This window comes from Plodia interpunctella, chromosome 15 (genome assembly GCF_027563975.2).
Source record: "Plodia interpunctella isolate USDA-ARS_2022_Savannah chromosome 15, ilPloInte3.2, whole genome shotgun sequence".
Classification (NCBI taxonomy): domain Eukaryota; kingdom Metazoa; phylum Arthropoda; class Insecta; order Lepidoptera; family Pyralidae; genus Plodia; species Plodia interpunctella.
Window position 1 is genome coordinate 6,063,073 of NC_071308.1, and position 23,365 is coordinate 6,086,437.

The 23,365-nt window shown below is 32.6% G+C and overlaps 1 protein-coding gene across 1 annotated transcript in view; it reads right to left on the reverse strand.

Annotated features, from left to right (window-relative positions):
• Nucleotides 1–21,826, reverse strand: part of LOC128676055 (limbic system-associated membrane protein-like) — a 54,042-nt gene extending 32,216 nt beyond the window's left edge. The window contains exons 1-2 of the mRNA XM_053755987.2: nucleotides 21,522–21,826; nucleotides 13,585–13,756 (exon numbers count right to left, since the gene is read on the reverse strand). Of these exons, the coding sequence (XP_053611962.1) occupies nucleotides 13,585–13,624 (40 nt within the window). The 5' untranslated portion in view covers nucleotides 13,625–13,756; nucleotides 21,522–21,826. The remainder of the gene's footprint in view (nucleotides 1–13,584; nucleotides 13,757–21,521) is intronic.
• Between the last annotated feature and the right edge of the window lie 1,539 nt (nucleotides 21,827–23,365).

A 23,365-nucleotide genomic window follows, 5' to 3' on the forward strand; every position in this document is an offset into this window, starting at 1 on the left:
AATTCCTCGCGTGTTTTTCTTCATCAAATGCAAGTTGTGGTTGATAAAAACTACAATAATTACCTATTTTATAATGAGTATGACTTGAACTTTTGACCTTTCCGTTCATAGACAGGTGTGTATTTTTTCTTGAAAGGAATATATTGTGCGGAAACATTGATTGGCTTTTTATTTGTTAGTTCAGTAATCTGTATGCGACTTCTATCACTAAACTGAAATAATCGTAAAAGTTATGTAGTAACACCCTAGATGCGAAACATAAAATGCGTTTGCTGAAATGCGTTACACCAATAGGGTATATGTCAAAATTGTTAGATACACCAGTGAAAACAATACTATGATAATGCTTTCAAAGATAATGATAAGATAATGGTTTGGAGAGTTTGGACGAATCCAAAAATGTGAGATTTTGTTTTTGTCATAACAAAAACATTTTTGGATTCGTCCAAACTCTCCATATTAAGTGATATGTATGAAATCGAACGTGACGTCATGATTGAGTAATATCTTAGCGAAAAAAAATATGTTTGTTCGACTTTATTTATATATTTTTTAATCAACCACTTTTAGATGTTCGTATAAAAATCCTACAGCATTGTGACAATCTATGAACTATCACAATGATCATAAATATATATATTTTGTATAGAGCATTCATACATATTTTTGTAAATTAAAATGTGACCTTGTCATCTACCCAAACTACCTATGATCTAGAACTTCGACTATGGTACGTGTGATTGATTTATATAATATGTTAGTGCGCAGTGGTAGCGCAGCTATATATAATCTGTGAGACGGTCCGTCCCTCGGTCAAGTCACCTTTGGAGGCACGGCTGAGGGTTGAATTAATTGCATGGTTGACCACAAAAAATTCAACCTAACTTTACCGTGTTTAACTGTCCTTGACCTAACATTTTGTTCTAATGTATTAATTATTCATAGAATAATATTTGTTTACTACTAAACTACTTATAATTTATTTGTCTATTCAAAAGATAACTTATTATATACGTCATTATAAATAAATGTTATATATAATGACGTCAGCATTATGTTATTTATATAGGTGTAGTGACGTTGTCGTGTTAGTACCCTACTAATGCTATACCTAAAAGAATTTTGGTAATCTGTCGGTCGAGTAGTACTAATGAATACCTATTCCATTAGTTGTACTCGACCAATTACCAACATTCTTTCATATGTAGGAAACTACATTTTTGTTTAATGATATATGGTTCATTTTATTTCGATATTTTCCCAGGAGCAAAGCCGCAGCACTTATGCAGCTAGTGATAAAATTCTTCCTTATCCTTGTATGAGGTACGGGTGGTCCTATCGAGACGTGTGAGGCGTCAAAAGATGCGCCTCCGTTAGCCTGATAAGATGGTGCAACAAGCTAGCAAGGATCCGATAGAAAAAATTTGGAAAAAAGATGAAAAGTGTGATTTTAATAAAATTTGTATGAAAAATTGTTATAGGTGAAAATGCAACAAAAATGCAACGGAATGCGACGAAACTTCACAGGGAGCCGGGAGGTAAGTAAACAGAACTACAATCAAAGACGATCAAGGGATTGCGAGAAAAAGTTAGAGAGAATTATTTATGTGCTAGCGCCTAAGTATGGCGTTCACGGAATCTAAATGAATTTTTTAAACACAATCTATCAACAAAACTGCACTGGAAACACTTATTATATTCAAGGATGCACGAGATGCACTAAAGGGAAAATTGACTGCGATATACGGGAACAAATAGACATATAACGACAGCGTGCCTGAGGGGCTTAGGTAAACTTTTTGAAGACCGTTAAAATACTATTTCAAAAACGGGTGGTCCTATCGAGACGTGTGAGGAGTCAAAAGATGCGCCTCCGTTAGCTGCCTATCTGTTCGCAATTAACTCAAAAATTACTGCACTGATTTTCATGCGGTTTTTGCGAGACGGGCCGTTACTATTGTATTTTTTTTAATTAATAGAACTATCTAAACTAACATGACTTTAATACAAATAGACATGCATCTGATGGGAAATGGTGACCGATTCCTATCGACGCGACGCCTGCAACACCAGGATTGTCACACACGCGTTGACAGCCCTGAATTTAACATTACCTTTTCCCACTCCACGAAAAACAAAAGTAAGCGTTGTAACTTCAATTTAATAAAACACATATACGTCAGTTCGTAATTTAATTTTGTATTCAACATTTATTAATAGAGAGCGAGCTTTCACTCTCTGTAAAAGTTAAAGCGAAAAGACGTTTATTGTAATTGTGTTTAAATTATACGAGTATTACTCCGTACTTAATTTAAAAAAGTTAAGTGCCTACTGTATATTTACTTTGTTATTCATAAAAAAGATTTTAACCATACTTTATGCTAAAGCATGTTATGTCTCCTTCTGTCAATGACAAATTTTGTAAAGTGTGAAAATGACAAAACATATACTTTAGATTATTAGATTTTATTAGATTTATTCAATTTCCGTTATTCACTGAGCAAATAAGAATTGTAACAAGAAAATTTTAACATTTATTACCTAATTATATATCCCTCGTCGGGAGCCGTTCTGGGTGCACCATCAAGTCATGCTTATAATGCTTTGTCATCCAAACAAATGTTTAGTTTGGACGACAAAATACCTATTATAAGCAGAAGTGTAGAATTTTACTTGAAAATTGACTTACAAGATTTCACCCGAACACAATACATAAATATAAGCTTGTACAAAACAACTGCCATTTCCTGAAATATTTTATTTACATCTATCATTTTATAACTCTCATCTTACCAATATATTGTGAAAAATACGCCAATACAATGAAAACAACCTTTTGTGTTGATAATAAAAACAATAATGTATTTTCCTTTATTTATTCAGCTCGAATATATATTTACATAAGAATAAATGCAAATACAATGGCATACGTCTCGATTTCAAATGTGAGAGAAAAATACACAGTATTTATCCGTAACAATGTTTGTTTGTTATTAAATCATGCCAAAACGGCTAGACAGATTTCAATAAAGCGGAGTAGGTACGAGAACTTGTGACTACTATTTGAGAATGCGTCAAAGGAATTTTGTCAAATTTATACGAAATTTGGATTTTTATGATCGTGTAATGATGTTTGTTATATATTAAATCGCGAATATAACATGGAGAGGCGGCACCCCCGGCGGGCAGACAGTTACGATAGATAAAATAAGAAATTTTCTGCATTTTCAAAGGCATTAAGCGATATTCCTTTCCATAATATTTTTATGTAAATCTGAAACTAGCAGTCCAAAACAGGTATAACGTCTATCCACAGCCAACTCATCAGCCAGCGAACTAATACTCTGGAAGGAGCTGAAAACCAGTGACTCGCGTTCGATATTGGATCGCGTGATACAACACAAAGGCGATTGAGACGAATGCGACACAGTTTTTCAGAAAAGAAATATCGTTGCTACACTCTAAGGAATTGCAATAAAGTTACGTGTAATACTTTTTATTACTTCCACGGATGTGTCTCTCGAAACGTGTATACAATAGATCTATCAGATTTTAACGCTCCGTTCGTTTTGTTGGATTTCCTGGCTTCCTTGCTACAATTCCGATTTTAGGAAGTTTGCTTGTATGTATTGTGTAATTGTATGTAGTAAAGCATACTAAGTTTTTGGCATAATAATTGTATAACAGCTATATACCTTAATACACAGAATCTATAGTGGCATTTTTTATCAGATTTATCAAATTTGAATTATGAAACAGAATAGATTTTTGCAAGGAAATCGTCTTAATATTATTGGCATAATATTAAGATGATTTTGAATTTTTTATTTGTCCTCTCATGGTGGAAATGGATAAAAAATTACCCGGTAAAAGTACAATTTTCCAGATGGAACATACACATTTTACATTATGGACTCAAGGATTCAAGATAATTTTGATAAATTTCATGTTGGGACCACTAATGAAAATATAAAACATTTCTTTGTGAGACTAACTTGTGTAAACCCAAATCTTAAATTCTGAAAGCTATGGTTTCATTTTTAATTAAGTTTTATTAGTCTACCATAATTTAAACTTTGTTGAAAATTCTAGATCCTAGATAACGACATCGGATTAATGAAAACTGGAGTTAAATAGAACATTCTGATATAAGACGAAGATTCATCCAGAATTTATAAACGTTCTCTGGAGATTCTCAAACGGAAGCTAAAGTAGAAATAAAAAATCTTAAGTCAACGCACTCAGGTCAACGATCGAGGTCAAATAAAGAAATTCAAACTGAGTTTCAGCATAAATAGTAGAAGATAATTGCCTGTACATTGTTCAAGTTTTCTTCAATTGGTTCGTTCTTTAAATTCAGAAAATCGGAAAACGTTCATCTCACACTCAGAAATGAGATTATGTTTTTACTTGTCGTTTTTCTTCAAGCGGTTAGATCCAATATTGCGTTCTATTTCTAGTATTCTTTTGAAAGTATCTTTTTAGATATTTCCATTATTCTCCCATTTGAATTGGATCGTATTTAATACCTCATCGAAAAGAATCCAAATTGCATCCAACGCTTTTAATATATAAAAGTATCCCATCGGTAAACAAACAATTCCATACAAAAATTTCGACCCCACAACCTGCTTAATGATTTTTTTGATTCAATTAAATAATCCAATTAATTTCATAAAATCCGACGTACATTTTAATGAGCATGTTTAAAATTATTGGCTAAGTAAATTTTTATTTGATCTAGTTTCCTTATAACATGCAACTCTTTGAAAAAAAGGTTATTTAAAAAAATAATTTTGGGTTATAAAACTTAAAGAATTGTAATCACTGCTTTTTTTTAAATTTACACTTCAAGTTAGGTGCGAAGCATAACAATAGTAAAGTTACATTCAGAGTTTAGATTTTTCAAAGCGAAACCTAACACTTCCAGTATTCAAAATATATGATAATATATACCTACCTACTATAATAACATACTGAAATAAGTAAATAATGTGTTGGCCGAAAAAATAATTTTTTTTTTTTTTAAATGAGACTAAATTCATTTCCTTACCAAAGAAAATAAGATTAGATCGCTAAAAATACGGCATCATGTGTTTGCTCTGGTCGTACTCGGATATAATACATTATAAAATTCTAATCGAGTTATCCCAAAGCTTTTGATGGAAATTGCTTCGTTAAATGACTAATCTGAAAAGCTTGACATATAGCTCATGGGCTTAATTAGTAATTCCATTTATTAATCGTATAATTAGCTCATAATTATATGTCACATAATTTATATGTCAGATATGTGTGCAAATTTTATTTTATTTTGATTTATCGTAACTTTTTGTTATATTATTTTCTACGTGTCCTAAATTTATTGACCGAGCGAGCGACGTCTAGAAGTCAACTTGGGGCAAAAATACATTCTTTGTATGTATATGTGTATGTGTGAACGTATGTATGTATGTATGTATGTGACGCAATAACTTTCGAACCGTTGGTCTGATTTTGATGAAATTTAAAAGGTATGTAGGATCTGTCAATGGAATTTTTAAGTTCGTGGGGCATCAAAATCGGTTTAGTCGTTTTTGAAATATTCACAATTTTGTAAAAACTTATTACATAACATCAAAATTTATTGTGTTCGCGAGGTCTAAGTTCGTGGCGAACAACTGCATAGTTATTTGATAATTTAGTACTTTTTAAATACCTATTTCGCTTGAAGTTATCTTTATGTATATACAATATATTACTATACAATACAATATGATTACTAATACTTTAAAATAGATAAAACTATATATAGACACTGTTAAATTACAATGTTTTAGAAATTCGCAGAAAATTCCAAAAGAACAATGAACATTTTATTTTATTTCTTATTGAAGAGGTCTAATATCTTGAATTACATAGAGATTGCTTATAGAAATATCTCATAATTAATTGAGATAGATTTAATTAACAATGTATTAAACGGTTCATGAAAATTTGTAAGCAAAAAAAAATTAACATTATTAGAAATATTAAACAAAAAACAAGTAAGTATAATTACCTATATATAGTTATCGTCACAATTTAATTAAGTTTAGCTGAAAAATATGACGGTAATGTTAGCTTAGGCTTAGTACATAATACTGAGTGTCTATTCTTAGAAAAACCATCCTAGATTTTATTGACACTTCCGCTTGCGTAAGCGGCCTTAATATCTTCCATTATGCGGGCTTTCTTCAGATTGCTGCAATATATCTAACAGGACTTAATTGGGAATTGCGGGCCGAAATCTTTTCCCTTCGTTGCTCAAACAATGTCACGACATTTCCACAAAGCTTTGAGATCAACGTAACATTATTTTTTGCAAAGGAATACAGATTTTTATTTGATTTTTTTACTACATTGTCAATATTGAAGGACAGGAACACTTCTTTTTAAAGTCAATCTATATTTGAGACTGAAGCTTTTTCTTAATATTTATACAGTATTAATACGAAATATTGCTATTATATGTTTACTGTTTCATTTAAAATACTATCTCTTATCTCCATTTGCTTCCGGTTTCATTCGGGTATGTGACGCTTGAACCTTAGGGTCTGTGTAAAAAAATAACCTTAAATTTTGAAAATTCGGCTGAAATTTTACAACCGGCCGTGTGCCTGACGTGAATGTCAAAACTCCTTGGGGATGCTATTGTTGTCTATCAGCTGCCAAGTTTATCGTTTAGCAACCTCGTACGGCCTCAGTAGAACCACATCCTCCAATGGTATATCCATTGGAGGATTTGGTTCTACTGAGGGCGGGAATATTCGCCATAAACGTATTATTTTTAATTGAAATTAATTTCTATTACAATTTCCTTGACAGTAAATTAACTCGTCGATTGCGGACAATCGAAACACAATAGATAAACAATTGTTTAACCGGCGCATTTGTACCGGTTCTTAAGGTAGACATTAAAGGACTTTGTGAAAGAAAAATTAGTAAGCCCATATTAAAACGTAATTAATAAATATATAAGGACAAATCACACAAATTGATCTAGCCCCAAAGCAAGTTCTAGACTTATATTAAGGGATACTAACTCAACGATCCTATATTTTATAACTTACAAACATCCAAAACCCGGGCAAATCAGAAATTGAGAAAAAAGATCATTTTTCATCATGACCGGGGATCGAACTCGGGACCTCTCGATTCAGAGGCAAACACTTTACCACTGCGCCATCGAGGTCGACTAATGTAAGCATCTAACTATCGTCAACAAATTTATTTTTTGGAAGTTAACGACTTGTCTCCTCAAAGTGACTTATAATAAATGTTTAATGGTGCAGATAATGGTTGAAATATACATAAAGCCGAGAGTCGAGAATCTAAAAGGAAAATGTGCTGTCGAAAAATTTCATCTTATTATAAAATAACAAGGGAATATTTTTAAAAAATTAAGTTAAACATAATTATAATTTGTTAGTTAAAATAAGTGCTAAAGGTTTAAAGACACAAACGTAATTTGTCAATTTCATGTTCCATCTTCCATCCAACCATAAGATCATGTAACTCTGTTGCTGAATCGAAATTTTTCGATATGTACACAGATCAACGGTGAACAACTAGTTGTTCGCCGCGAACTTAGACCTCGTTTGTCCTAATATATTTATGCCCCACGAACTTAAAAATTCTATTGGCATATCCTACATACCTTTAAAATTTCATCAAAATCAGATGAACGGTTCGAAAGTTATCGCATTACAAACATACAAACAAAAAATGTATTTTTGCCCCAAGTATTATAGAATGTTAGACCTCGCTTGCTTCGTTCGCTCGGTCAATTATATATAGTGAATTAATTTTTATGAATTAACTGAAAGAAAATTCTAAATTGAACTTCACATGTTGTTATGTCACAAAGCTGACATACTTAATGTACCTATTTCTTTATTTCATATCGAGTGTGTTATTGCTAACGCTCGTGTTAGATCTTATTCAAGTCTCTTGAGGGTTATTTAACATGAGTTTTTACCTGCTGACATCTTCCTTGCTTCCTGTGAAGGAAAATATTGTGAGGAAACCTGCACGCTCGTTGATTATTAACTTATGGTGAAATTGAGACAAACCACTCCATTAATAGTGCCAAGAAAGTTGTAGTGTGTGTTTTATCCCATGTAATGACCACGATCCGTAGCCACGGTGTCGCTGTCATTACAGCGATGAGGAAATACGACTATGAAGATAGATTAACATCTAGTGTACATACATTCCATATCGAAATAAGTTTTATGTCAAAGTACCAGTAGTACGAGTATTTGATGTGCCATTGTTTGATATCAAACCAACTCACTAAGCCACTCTGGAATATGTTTATTTCATGCCAAACCGACAAAATAATACTCTCATTTTCATTCATAACGTTGGTTATCAAAGCTGTGCAACCCTCCCATAAACATTAATAAAAAGATTACAGAAACGAATCACCATTATGCCTTGTGACGTCCCTACACTTCATCTGAAACATTGACATCGTAAAGTATAAGAAGTACTAGACAGAACATTATTATAACATAAACAGGTATGAATGAAAATAGATATATTCGCGGACACTGGGCTCTGATGCTCAACGGCTGAGGAAAGGATCAGAAAAATGCTCAAATTAGAGACAGGTATATCAATGATAATAATGCAGGAAATCAATCACTGCATTGTGTGTGAGGTAGGGACGCACTTCATATGAAACAGCAAACTTTACAAAGGATTCCGATTTACTAAACTGTTTATTTATCATTACCTAAATATTAACAAAATTATGATAGGTAATTAAACGAATCAGAATTAGTGCGTTGGGCTTTCAAATCTTCATTTAAAATATTGACTTGATAAAAAAATAGATTGTGATTATTCTAAATGATAATAAAAGATTAAAAAAATTAATCACTACTACGCGCCGGTCCAATACGCCCACAGTTCTTTTGAAATATTGATGATGAATAGGTACCGTATTAAATAAATTTTAACCTTTAATTTACAACTTAATAACAGTGCACGGAGGAAAGGCTCGTGAAGTATTTATACCGTCAAATCATCGGACAAGTAGTACTATCGTTGTATCATCATCATCATCATTTTAGCCACTAGAACTCTACTGCTGGATAGATATAGGCTAATATCGTATACTAGATGTATGCCGTATAAATAATTTAAATTTATAACTTTTAAATCTTTTTTCATATAAATCTAGTCTAACGGTTCTTTAAAAATGAATGGCAATTTTAATTATAATTTTATTGTTGAACCTTCGTCTTTGAAATTCTTAGTCTATTGTGATTGAGGTCGGTGATTTAAAACAACAAAGGGACAGCTAATAGCAAGTTCCGGGGTGCAAACAATTTGCATTTGTTATTATTATAATTGTTTCGCAAATCTCACAAATTAGAAATATTACGAAATAAAATGATTTAATAATATGATTATTTATTCTATTAGTCGTGGAAACGGGATTATAATTTATTTTCTTAAATCACAGATTAGTAAAGTACAATAATGCAAAAAATTTAAATGATATAGAAAGAAAGAGACAGTAATATTGTCATTATTTGGTAATCTAGATATGGCACTTTACACTTCTAATTCTAAGAAAAACAATATTACCAGTTTTAACCAGAGAGATGGCTTTAAAATTTGTAATTTCGAATCGACAGTAAACTAAAATAATTATTTAATTTATTTTAGATAATGCTAACTAATGTTAAAAAATTAAAAACCAAACTTAAGTAGTAGTAATTTCGTTAAACTCTTTCTTATTCATTATTAAAATTATAAATTTGTTAAAGTTTGTCCAACAATACAAAACGTTTTTTCATACATACTATAAATTTATACCTTTGACACTTTTGGGGTCAACTTTTCAAAAAAAAAGTTGTCTATGTCACCCCTGGATGTTTCATCTGTCTCTGTGTCAAAAATACAAATATTTTCTCTTTATAATATAAGTATAGAGATTATAGCAATAAAAATATGAAAGAAGGTTTTTTTAACGTAATTAATCCTGAAACCAAAAATCAGTTGCACTAATGGAAAAAATCGAAACAGTCCGATCCAATTTGAGCTATATAAAAAAAACGCTTATCCTCTGGTTTGTTAGTACCCTGGCCGGTAACATCCATTTACTTTTATTACCATGACTGTCACCGCATCCCATTTCGATTCCCCTGGAGGTTTACCCCTAAAGTATGGAGTATGCAGAACGATAACATAGCGTAGCATTGCGATTAATTTTGATAAATTGATATACTGTATGAATGTTAGTTGTTCGGCGCGAATTTTCATCTCGCGAACACAATAAATTTTTGATGAGTTTTTACAAAATTGTGAATATTTCAAAAATGACTTAACCGATTTTGATGTCCCATGAACTTGAAGTCTATAGATACATCCTACATACCTTTAAATTTCATCAAAATCACCAACGATTCGAAAGTTATTTAGTTATAAACAAACATACATATATAAAAAAAATATTTTTGACTTGTAGACAAAAAAACTTTTTTTCCATGTCGATCGGGCAGCTAAAAAGAAAAACTTAGACTATGCCATCTGCTTATTTTCTCAAGGCACGTCTGAACTATTTACTTTAACTAATAATATATTTGAAATCCTCAAAACAAGCCTTTTCAATTGATATGTCACAAAATATGTTTGCAAAACTCTGGACAAGTCTACGTGCAAACTTGCGCTAAAACTTCTGTGTTTTAATTATTTTGTGATCCGGCAATGAATGCTGTTTTACGTACTTATTCCGGAGAATTCCTGAAAGGTTTTTTGGGGGTTGCTTTTCAACCCCTCAATTGCGAAAATGCGGTCCAAAAATTATACATATCAAACGAATAAGTTCCACAAATATTTTTCCCGATGTTGCAATAAAAAAATTATATGATAACTATTTACAATTGTGTTAGTATACATTAATAAAAGTCATGTGTGTATATAAAAAAACATCAAATAATGTAAAAAAAATCTCGATTTAAAATGTTATTATAATCTTTCAAGAAAATGATTTATAACAAATCAAATAACTATTTTATATTACGTATAGATTAACCAGTATTATCGGTTTCAGTGCATATAATTATGCAAACTAAAGCGCCATTTCAGATAAGCAAATGGTATCAGTTCACACATGGGAGCTCCCACAAAAACAGTAATGCTATACAGTTGCCAAATTATCTTATAATTGGGCCATATTATCGAAATTAATTATGGATAACACAATTTGTGTCTGTATACTATGGTTTCTGGGCGCAGTGGCCTTATCGCTCAGGAAGGAACCGGAAAAATGAGAAAAAGACTATACTCCTCGTTAACTAACCTGTGTAAAGCGGTACGTAAGCGAACCCTGGGCTCCGACGCTCAATGGCTGCAGGAAGCAACCGGGAAAACGCTCAGATGAGTGAGAGAGATACGAAATAAATTTCGACATACTTGCACCATTTGTGTACAGCCTGGATGTCCCTAAATAGGTTCCGGGCAGGTGTAAAGACAGATGTCATGAAAACCCAGTCAAGTAGGATTTCATTAACCATAGCCTGTGTGACTGCGGTGTTCCAACTGCCCCACAGCTTCCACGATGGAGCACCTAAACGAAGCCTACGATAGAGCCATAAGCGTAGCAACATATTGGTCGAAAATTATATAACAGCCACTCCAACTGGACAAGATGAGGAATAAATAAATATGTATGGACAAATCACACAGATTGAGTTGGCCCCAAAGTAAGTTCGAAACTTGTATTATGGGTTACTAACTCAACGACCCTACATTTTATAACATATACAGATATAGATAAACACCCAAGACCTAGGTCAATCTGAAAAAGTTCATTTTCCATCTTGACTTGACCGGGGATCGAACCCAGGTCCCCTAGTGAAGAAGAACCTTGTATTAATCTTTTGAATAAATTAATAAACAATCCAACAAGTCATAATTGTATTTTTACGTCAACACTTTATCGTGAAATCTGGGTTTTCGACGTAATAGGTGCTTAGTCTACCAATGTTTTCGAATAACACGGGAATTTGTAGAAGCAATCGCCCAACCGTGGCGTCTTATAAAAGAGATTGCAAGTTATGTGGAAATAAGAGGGGTATAGATCAGGCTTAGAAAGAAGCGAAAGAATTATTTCCATCATTTGCGCCGTAGGTTGCACGGATTATAGGGAGAGAGATTTCTGACTAACATTTTTCTTGATTTAAGCGCTTGTAGAAAAATTTAAGATAAATAATGTTAATAAATAATGTACGACTATTACATATTATGTATTAACGTTACACAGCAATTACAGAGTTTTTTTTTTTGTTAGTTTTTGTAATTGAACTTTATGTACAGATATAAAATATTTGTAGAATATTATGTACACAGTCAGCCGCATGTCAGGTTAACCTATCGTATAGCATCGTATCGTAATGCAACAATAGTATTCCCAAAGAGGGTTGACAACAAGCAGACGGCCTGTCATAAAATCACGCTGTTTTACTTCTACATAAAGAATTGTATATCAGTAAAACAGCGTCATTTATGACCGGCCGTCAGCGTTTCAACCCTCTTTGGGAATATAATTGTTGACTTTCCGCTGCCAAGACTATATGGCCTTCAACCGGAAGATATGAAGTGGTTCTATACATACCCATTCGAGGTGATTTCTATTGTATAGTTAATGTTTTTTAAGCCTCGGTTAAAGTCAGTAATTAAAGGTAGCATTTCACAATGGGTCGGAGAATTTGGTTCACTCAAAATGCAAATTAGATTCGGCAAGTTCATTTAGATAAACTCCCCCGATCGGGAATTGTGACGTTTTGCATTCAATATCCTGTGTTCTTTTCATGAATATATTACACTAGCTGCTCCATGGGGCTTCGCTCCCGTGAGAAATTCGGGAGAAAAAGTACCCTATGTTTTATTCCAGGTTAGGTCAAGTTTCATAATAATCAGTCGAGTAGATTTTGCGTGAAAGAGTGACAAACACATATACATCCTCACAAACTTTCGCATTTATAATTTTAATTTAATTTCGCAATATTAGTAGTTCATTATAGGATATAATGATACTTTAAAACAGAATATAGGTTTTTTACTGATGTTCTTTATTTTTCATTTCTTCATATTTCTGTATGTTGATATGCATGTATATTTGTTAATGTATATTTATTAATATAATAAATGTATTGTTTGTTTATTTATTATATTTGCTGGATGCTGTGCCCACATCCTAATAATTTGTTCCTCTTCTCTAACCAATGGTTGAAGAGATTGCTGTCTGTGCTATTATTTTTTAAATAAGTGAATTGTGCAAGATAAATACCTACTTATTTACATTTTAATTTTATTTTCTGAGTATTATCAAAAATATTAAAATAGGTAATGCATTCATCAAAATCTACTAATGTTATTATGCCGTACATATAAAGTTCGTCACTTTCTTTTAATTTTAAAAAAGGAATAAAATGAAAATCTCCCACCAATTACTTACTGAATCCCAGCTGCAAGTTTGTTAGCTTTAAATAACATTTAAACAGTTCGCATTACACTAAAATATTTTTTAATGTAATTAAAACTTACCCAGGCGTGCCAGGAGGCACATCACCGTTGGCAGCCACATTGCGACCGTCTTTCACATCATTAGCATAAATGAACTATTTTTCACTTTTCACTTAAGTCTTTTCACTCCCATTTAAGTCCCATAAGTCTTGGGGAACAGGTCACTTTGAACTAATTGCAGGCGACGAATGACCTGGAAAAGAAAAAAAGATAAAACTTTTCTCTCGTTCTTTTGTGTACTGATTGTTATTAATGCTCTAGAAATAATTAAAAATACTATGATTAACAACAATAATTAAAATTTCTCCTTTAACTTTACGCCACTCCATGAATAGTGCCACGTATGACGTAATGACCCGACCCTCAGCCATGAGGAATACGACTATGAAGAAGAGGAAGACAAATTAAACCTCTTGGCTGTGCTACATAATTTCATATATATTTTTTTCTTTTCGGACAAATCACACAGATTGAGCTAGCCCCAAAGTAAGTTCGAGACTTGTGTTATGGGATACTATTAACTCAACGATACTATATTTTATAACAAATACATATTTAAATAAACATCCAAGATCCAGGCCAAGCAGAAAAAGACCATTTTCCATCATGACCCGACCGGGAATCGAACCCGGGACCTCTCGGTTCAGAGGAAAGCACCGAAGTCGTCAGTCGGTCGTCATAATAAAGGATATATCCTATTCTAGTTAATTTTAGCCATGTACAAAAGAAAAATTTATTATTAGCAGAAAGTACAATAAATAGGTACAGAAGAAAAATTACTGAAATAATTTCCGGAAATTTTTGCAATAATACTATTGATAAGGGTCACAACAGATGTGCCATTTTAACCACTAGTAACTTAACAAAAAATATATATAACATATTTTTATACCACAGCATGCATAAATGACATACTGTTGAAGGATATACGAATACAATACAATTTTATGTTATAAAGACAGATTTTGTCAAAATTTTGCACTTTCCCAGTGAGTAAAAAACTATTTTTAGACCCTTTGAAGAATACCTATACATTCTGCATCAACTTTTCTCTTTCACCAAAGCGATAAAACCAATATATTATATACCAGACTAACCGTTAATTATCGCAAAATCGGCAGTAGTGTGACCAAACTATCGATAGTTTTCATACGGCGAAACCATATTTTCTAAAGGTCTAATACTATCCAAAATAATATTGAATGAGTGCAGTTTATTTACTTAATAATAATTTGTTGTAGATTAATAATATTTAAAGTTTATCCGTAAATCTGCTAATTTTAATGGCAAAAATAAAAGATAAAAGTTATCGTTGCAATCGGTAGTTATTCCTACTATTGCTAGCATATTATAGCTACTGCTAGCTATGCATAGGATCGATGATAACGCTAGCATCAAAAGACCATCGATATTAGACTGCCTCGACAACACTAAAAAAGTTTCGTGTTTGCTCAAAAAGTATGAGGAAAAATCAGACATCTTGTTTCGACAGCTCCCGTTTCCTCCGTATATCGTTAGCAAAAGTTTCCAAGTTTGTTCCAAAGTTACATTTTCTGTTAGTGTCAATCACATTCTATGAAGTTATTTGCTCCTATTATTGCCGACAAAATGTTACGAACTCTGGACTGTTTGATCTAATGCTTTAAAACTTGTCCTCGTCTGTAAGCTGTAATTTCTTGGATAATTTGTCTTGTCTGTATGTTTTTAGTTTTATTGTATGATTTTTTTCTGTTGTAGCATTATCAAGTATAACGTTCAAGTATAACGTGATATCCTAGTGAAGAAAATGATAAATACGAGTATTTAAACTCCGAATAATAAAATACTCTGGTTTTGTGAAATCACAGGCGAGTTAATCAAGAAAACGTTCATCAGAATGAGTGTGAGATGTAACTATTGTGAGTACCTCGAATACTATACGTACATAATAGTTGCAATATGTATTGAAGTGTCAGAGCGGGCGGAAAATTTGATTTAGCTCCGGTGAACACTGTTTTTATAACAAGATGGACATTTTATCGCCCGTCATAACAAGACTAACTTGATTTTCCAATGGCGATATAGTTTAAGAAAAATATTACGATATTTTCTGCGGTACTTCTTTCATGGTGGGCTTTGGAACGAAAGTGAAAATATAAATACATTTTTCTCTTATAAAATAATCACAAAATGTACAGTATTGCTTTAAGTGTTAATCTATTCTAGACAACATTTATAACATTTATTCAAATATTCAAGAAAACCTTGTAAAATGTGGCGCTTGATTATAAATAATTAATACTTTCTCTTAAATTTTGACTAATTCACACTAAACAAACCCAAAAAGGAAATGAAATTTGATCGTTGCCAGACGGATAAACGCACAGAATATATCGGATATTTAATACATTCATTGTTACTAACACGTTTAGTTTTAATACACCTTTATATAATACACAATGTTTTTCAATCGACTATTCTACAAATTGAAACGTGCCGTTAGCCGCTGTCAATATTAACGAAAATTTAATATTAATGGATATAATACCGCTGACATAATTATTTCAGCTGAATCGAATAAAGTATTTATCTAATTCGCCGTAACAGTTATTTCCACGGATTGTAAATCAATGATTCGGAAGCACGCTAGGCCTTAACCAATTAAGGTAATTGTGGTTTTATCCATTTTGAGCCCTCAAAAGGCAACATCAAAGCATGTCAGGCAAAGCAATGTTTATTCGGACGGACACACATTCCCTCAACTAGAATAGATCGAATTTCAGTAGCGAATTGTATTTAGATTGCTCCAGTTGGAGCAACCAAATCAAAGTTAACTAACTTTGACGTTATCTGTAACCTGCGCGCCGCCGCCGACAAGACAAAAATTGTATGCTTAACGTTGCTGTGCGCAGGTTAAAGTTAAAATTGACTCGTTACGATTAAATGATGATAGGTATGTGTAGGATTTTTCGAGTTAATATAAGATTATAATTTAAATATAAATATATTTATACAACATCAAATTATTTGAATAGTAAGTAAATATTCGATAATTATCTAATGTTGGGAGATATTATGACTGGAATCTTGACAGTGAAAACGATTATGATTACAGATTAGTTTTTTATAATGAACAATATCACCCGGTCTTTAACTACAGATCGATGGCGATAGGGTGTGCTATAAGTCGTTAATAAGTATGAATATAGTTGTTCGCCGCGAACTTACACCTCGCGAGCACAATAAATTTTGATTTGATTTTACAAAATTGTGAACATTTCGAAAATGACTTAACCTATTATGATGCCCCACAAACTTAAAAATTGTATTGAAATATCGAACCAACGGTTCGAAATTTATCGCGTTACATTATTTATATTTAATAATGAAACGCGAATCGGTAATGAATATTATTAATGTACGATTTAATAATGAAACGAAAGTTGAAAATTAGTTAGAACTAGTCGATATAATCATCACTAAGACCAACTGCAAAACGCGTTCCATCCATCATACGAAGAACTTTCCACCAAGGAATATTATAATATTAATGTTTATAAGTTTTAAGCAACTCTGTATTCATTTTTTTTTTAATGGGGAAGTTTGAAGCCGGCCAGCCCTTGAGGCTAGGTCAGGACCGGGGCGAAAATAAAAATATTTATTTGCGATGCCATGTCACTCACTTTCACATTAAATTTTTTGTGGCTCTGTAAATTCAATGTGGAACAAAATTCTGTTTCTTATAAGAAAGATTACATGGAATATTGAAGCAAAATTGTTGATTGCCATCTTTTTCTGAATAAAAGATTGGAATTTGAAAAGGTGTATATTTTCGAATATTCAATTCAAGAGGCAGCCCTGACGCGAATCTTTCAAAAGGCGTTATTCGCCGAGTCGCCGTTCTCCTTTGATCGGCGTTGACGACGAGCGGCTTAGCGCCACGTTTGTGCAATCATCGCCGTAGAGGAAATCTGTATTTTCAACTTTGTGCTAGCTTCTATGCATAGAAAATGTTAATACAAAGAAAATTTGGCTGCTTTAGAGCGTAAAATATGAAAATAAACGAGAATTCGTTTCTTGTGTTTTTAAGTATCGGTTGTCGTTGGATACAACATGCTTTTCCATTATGACTTTCTAAAATTTGAAATTGCTAAAATAAAAAATAAAGTTTGTACTTAGATATAGTTTGATGTTGTATTTAGGGATGAAATGTCCTATTTCAGGCTTATTTCTAAGTACCTACCCATAAACACAAATATATTATTGTCATATTAAAAAAATACATGTTGGGCTGACATAGATACGCAAAGGAAAAGTTACGAATAATACCGGTTCACGCAAAAAAAAGAAATAAATAGATAATAAGAAAAAAGGGTAAAAATCGATAATTTTTGACGATTTTTACTCTTTTTTTCTTATTTTTCTACTCCAAAGGTTTCATAATATACTATAGTTTAATTTCAACATTTGTGGCCAGTGTTATAAAAAAGAAAAGTTTTTGAATATAACTTCTAACAGAAAACCAAAGTTTATAACACCTATTGGTCCATTCCATGCGAACTGAACTATAAAACTGGATAGCGTAATCGGGAAAACAGAAAAAACTAGTAAAGCTTCTTTTTTGAAACGGTCGGCGATCGGCGCGCAAGCGGCTGTAAAAATTTTACGCCTCGGGAAAAAAGAGCGTTCTGTGCAATCAGAGAGGATTGTGCGGAGTCTGGCTAAGTCGAGTTAAGCAGCGTGCATCGGAAAACATTTTACCGGAATCCTATTACCGGTTTTGAAAAGGATTCTCAGATTTCCTATGTGTTTTGAATATCGTTGTTTCGATTAATGATGATGTTGATGCCTTGTTTTAGGGTTTGTCTTTGTCGGGTTAGGATTATATGTATGGTATAGAATATTTTATTCATTAATTATTTACTCTATTCTTTCCAATAGGCCTTTTTATGAGAAATAAGTATTTGTGCGAATTTCACACACCTATCATAATATCCATTTTGAACACGACATAGGAAAATTTGCATCTTAAGAGTACGTCGGAAACCAAAATCTGGTTCACGTCGTACGTAATATAAAAAGTTCACTTTTTTTTCAACCCTAGATTTAAAAAGGGTGTTGGAAAAATATAGCCGCACATAAAATATCTAAGCTGACCTTTTTTGGGTTATGTAATAAGTAAAATCAGATGAGTGAGGTGGAGGGAGGAGGGGGTACACTGAACTATTTTTCTTTCACAAAAATGTAATAAAGTTCTCATTTTCAAGAAAATTATGCATCTCATATTCCCTTTCTTAGAAATAATATTTGTAACGAGTTTGGTCGACCTAATTGTTAAAGATCAAGTAATTAATTAAAATTCATAAAATCTTACAAAATAATGATGTATTATTGCAGAATAATAGTCTTTACAAGCATGCAACTTTTCGGAGCACGCAAACTTACTCGAAGCCAAATAAAATCTGCTAATTATTTCGCAGCGTGAAACTTTTTGTCTTGCTCATGCTAATTTCAAGTTCTAACTTCAAACTGTGATCAACACCACAAGTTAAAGCAAGTCTGAAACTTGCTCCATATTTGCTCTTTTTACGCGAGTCGTCGTCAAGTTAAATATCGTTAGCGAACTTGTGATGTGTGTCTCTCTAGTTGCCTGATCCTCATATCCATTTGTGTTTTTTTATGTCGATAAATATATATATATTAGAAACAACGTTATATACTGAAAGAATAATATAAATACTAAATTATCAATTTGTGTTGTATGTCCCTTTATCATATTTTGTAGATATTTATTAATCATAGATTTCAGATACATCACGAAAAATTTTAATGTGCACTTTTATATTTTAACAAGCTGCGCCTCGGGGCTTCGCGTTAATGGGAAATTCGGGATAAAAAGTACCCTATGTGTAACACATTATTTTGTCTAGTTGATAATGCATGAAGAGCTAACAAACAAACAAACTTACTTTCGCATTTATAATATTAGTTGGGATAAATTTGTATGTTGGTATTTGTCTTTTCGTAGATGTAGTTGTAATTATCCTTTTTTTACTTGTTATGGTGAATGTAGGTATGTCTTTTTGGTACAAATAATTCCGTTTATCTACCTATCTATCTATTGAGAACAGAATTTGGAGTCAAATACAAGTAGTTTAAATGACAAAGACCGTTCGAAATGGAATATAAATAGTAAGAAATCGGACCTTGGACTGCAAAGCTTTCTGTTCATGGACAATGCTTACTTTGTTTCCTATATGTAAGTTTATATTTACACTGTTATGTTGTGTATACATAAATACATAATTGTATAACATTCAAATGCCCATACTAATCACTAAGCTGTCAGAATTTGAAATTAGAATAAATCTATTTTAAAAATGTTATTACAATAATTGTAATCTCTCTTCATAGTCGTATTTCCTCATGGCTAAGGGTCGTGGTCATTACATGGAATAAAGCACACACAACTTTTTTGGCACTATGAATGGAGTGATTTGCAATTGCCTTCTCCATTTCACACACAAGTTAATAATCTACCAGTGTGCAGGTTTTCTCGATATTTTCCTTCACCGGATGCAAGATGGTCAATTAAAACTACTACACATGAGTCAGATTGGTACATAAACTCATACGGCACGAGTAGGATTCGAACCTGGGACCTTTCGATTCACAGGCTTCAACATTACACCACCACCGCTTCAATAATTGTAATAACTTTTGAAAAATAATATGCATTAAAGCACTATGTAAGCCGCATAAAACCACTTTACACTACTCTCATAAGATAAAAAAGCTTACACAAGTGTGCAGTGTGCATTATCTGTTTGCTGGTGTGTAAGTACATGATTGATATGTGTATCTTTTTTCGATTGCGCGAAAATTAAATGCCAAAGACTTGATGCTCAATAAATTGTCTTAGAATAGGTCGCACCAGTCAACTTTGACGTTAACTTCAAGCTGCATACAGCAGTCATTTATAGACAAAATGGCGTGATATCCTTGTTCGGCGCAGGTTAGGGTTAACATCCAAGTTGGCTGGTGCAACTCACCCTTAGTTCTATTTTTGAAAATGTGCCGTAAACTTTTGATAAAGGTCTGTAGCCATTTGACCTTATTATTTTAGAACACAATGTTCTCTAATAAAGGCTTCTGTCAACCGCAAATGTGCCTATTTTCCTAGGTATGTCGTAATATCGTCTATTTAAACAACCTGTAAGACAATATCATTGCAAAAACTTAGTCCTACTGTATATTCCGACATCTAAAATCTATTTAATAAGTTTTCTTTAAATATGTAGGTAGTTATAAGTCTGTGGTTTGCTTTTAATTTTAGATTTCGTATATTGCAGTTATTTTTCACTCGTTTTGTGATATACATCTGTCATTATATATTAGTACTAGACTGAAACTTTGTGTCGTACATATAATTTAAAGAAATAGATACAGGAGAATTTCCCACAAAAAATAGGCTGAAAAGCTACTTAGCTTATAAAATACATATTTTTCACCTTGATTTGTACTAGCAATTTCTATTGTTGGGCAAAAGTATTTTCTAACATGCGATAAAATATATTAACATTATATTTATATCAATAACATTGTATTCAATCAAAGGCGGATCGGTTCATGCATCGGTGGATTCAAGATAGAACTTGATAAAACTGGCTTTTTTGCTTAAAATGTTTTCAATTGTTTGGTGTTTGTACGCAACAAAGAATCAGAAAATGGCGGGAAAGATTTTAAGTAAAAAGCGAAAAATACGTTACAATATTTCATTGTCGTCCTTACCTTATTTTCAAAAAGAAACTATATAGATATCAAGTATTTTAATGAATGCGATACTACATAGTTCCACCACCGCCTAATTACCAAAAAAGAGTTCAAAAAATATAGATATATGTATAGAAATCTTATCTCAAAATGTATTATATAAATTATATATACTTATAATTAAATTATAAAAAAACGCATCTTACCAATTAAATTAGGCCACGAATTTTAACTCCGGTAGATCATAACAAATTATAACACAACACAAACGATTGTAAATTCTAATGAAACCTTTAATAAACTATTACCGTTGTCTGGCCACTTCACAGATTATATAAGATATGAAACTGGCTGATTATGATTGTTCATATTAAAAAAAAACAAAGAGTTATTTAAAAAATTTGGTTTCGCTCGAAACGTGGTACGAGTTTCGAAATTTGAATCGGTACATAGCGCAGGTCGTGCGCGGGCAACGAGCGTCGAGCAGACTGGACCCCACCGTTACTTTTCTCTACTGCGCATGTCCGTAGGACCTCTTATAATTTGATATCTCACATCACCGCTTGTGACATTCCGTGGTAAAACCTACTCGTAAATTATTCAATTTTATTTACTTATCCGTACGCTTCTGTGGGGTATTATCAAATGGGTCGGTGATTCTTCACCGGCGGATTGCCGGCGAACTTGTATCTTTCGCTATTTATTTTTACGCATGCGGCGCACCGCACGCTTCCAGTGAACCACGAAAATTCCACAGCTTTATTTTTTTCTGTAATATTGTTCTTTTTTAGATATGGTATGGTATGTTTTTTTAGGTACATGACCTAAGCATTAAAAAACAGTTTTAAATGTTTTCAATTCGTTCGTTTAGTATTAAACTATTGAACTATATATACACATTCTGATTGCTGCTCGTAATTTTTACGGATCTATGTAAAAATTATCTATAATTATGCTATTTCCCATAGAGGTTGGAAAAAACTAGGAGATTTGAAGACTTGCCACGATCCTGACAAATCTCACTTGCCTTCTTGAGTGTATAGTATAGATTCATCACTCTCTTCATACAAGCTCTCCCTTCCCAAGAACATTTGGTATTATTATTACCTGAAACTGACTTTCTATAATTATATAGTTTTACTTCTATATTGTAGTTTACAGACAGACGGATGTTGACATATTCTCATCGATAAGAGATTCGTCGAAATCTGATATGTTCCATCCACGTTCCATCTAGGGGAAATTGCCATAATAAATTTAATGACTCCAACGCCAAGACAAAGTCAGATTTTATTTAGTCCGTTGTTTTTACCAAATCATGGTAATCCTATTCTTTGGATCGTTTTGACGTGAAGAAAGGACAAACGGACACAGTTTCACATCACATTTCTAACATTAGTATACACAGCAATATTAAGAGTCGATTGCACCAATCAACTTTGACGTTAACTTTACCCTACACAGAAAAACGCAAAGCACGCCATTTTGTCTAAACGTCAGCGACGCGCAGGTTAAATTCAACGTCAAAATTGACTGGTGTTGAAAAGTGACTGGTGCAACTCACCCTAATTGTCCACTTTTATGATGCAGATACAGAACATACAAACTATTCTAACTTTAAAATATTCAAAACAAAAAACTAGTATAAGTTTTATAACGTATTTCATTTCGAACCGCACATTTTATTACCTCTTGTGTGTCGAAGTGATTCCACGTTGATGCACGACTTCTGTGGGGAATGGCGACGGAACTGCATTTAAACCTAATAAAATTCAATACTGCATTACCTTAACTGCCCCATATTACGGTAATGTGCTCTCTGCATTCCCAATATAGACTTAGCTGAACTTTTAAGGCTGCCTTGCCTTATTTTGAATTTCAACACTGACATTATACAGTTTCGATTTTTACTTCTGAATCATCACTATTTTATAAAGAAACTAGCAGCCCGTCCTGGCTTCGCTTGGGTAAAAACATAATAAATTTTACACCTAAACCTTCTTCAGGAATCACATAGTCTATTGATGAAAACCATATAAAAATCCGCCCG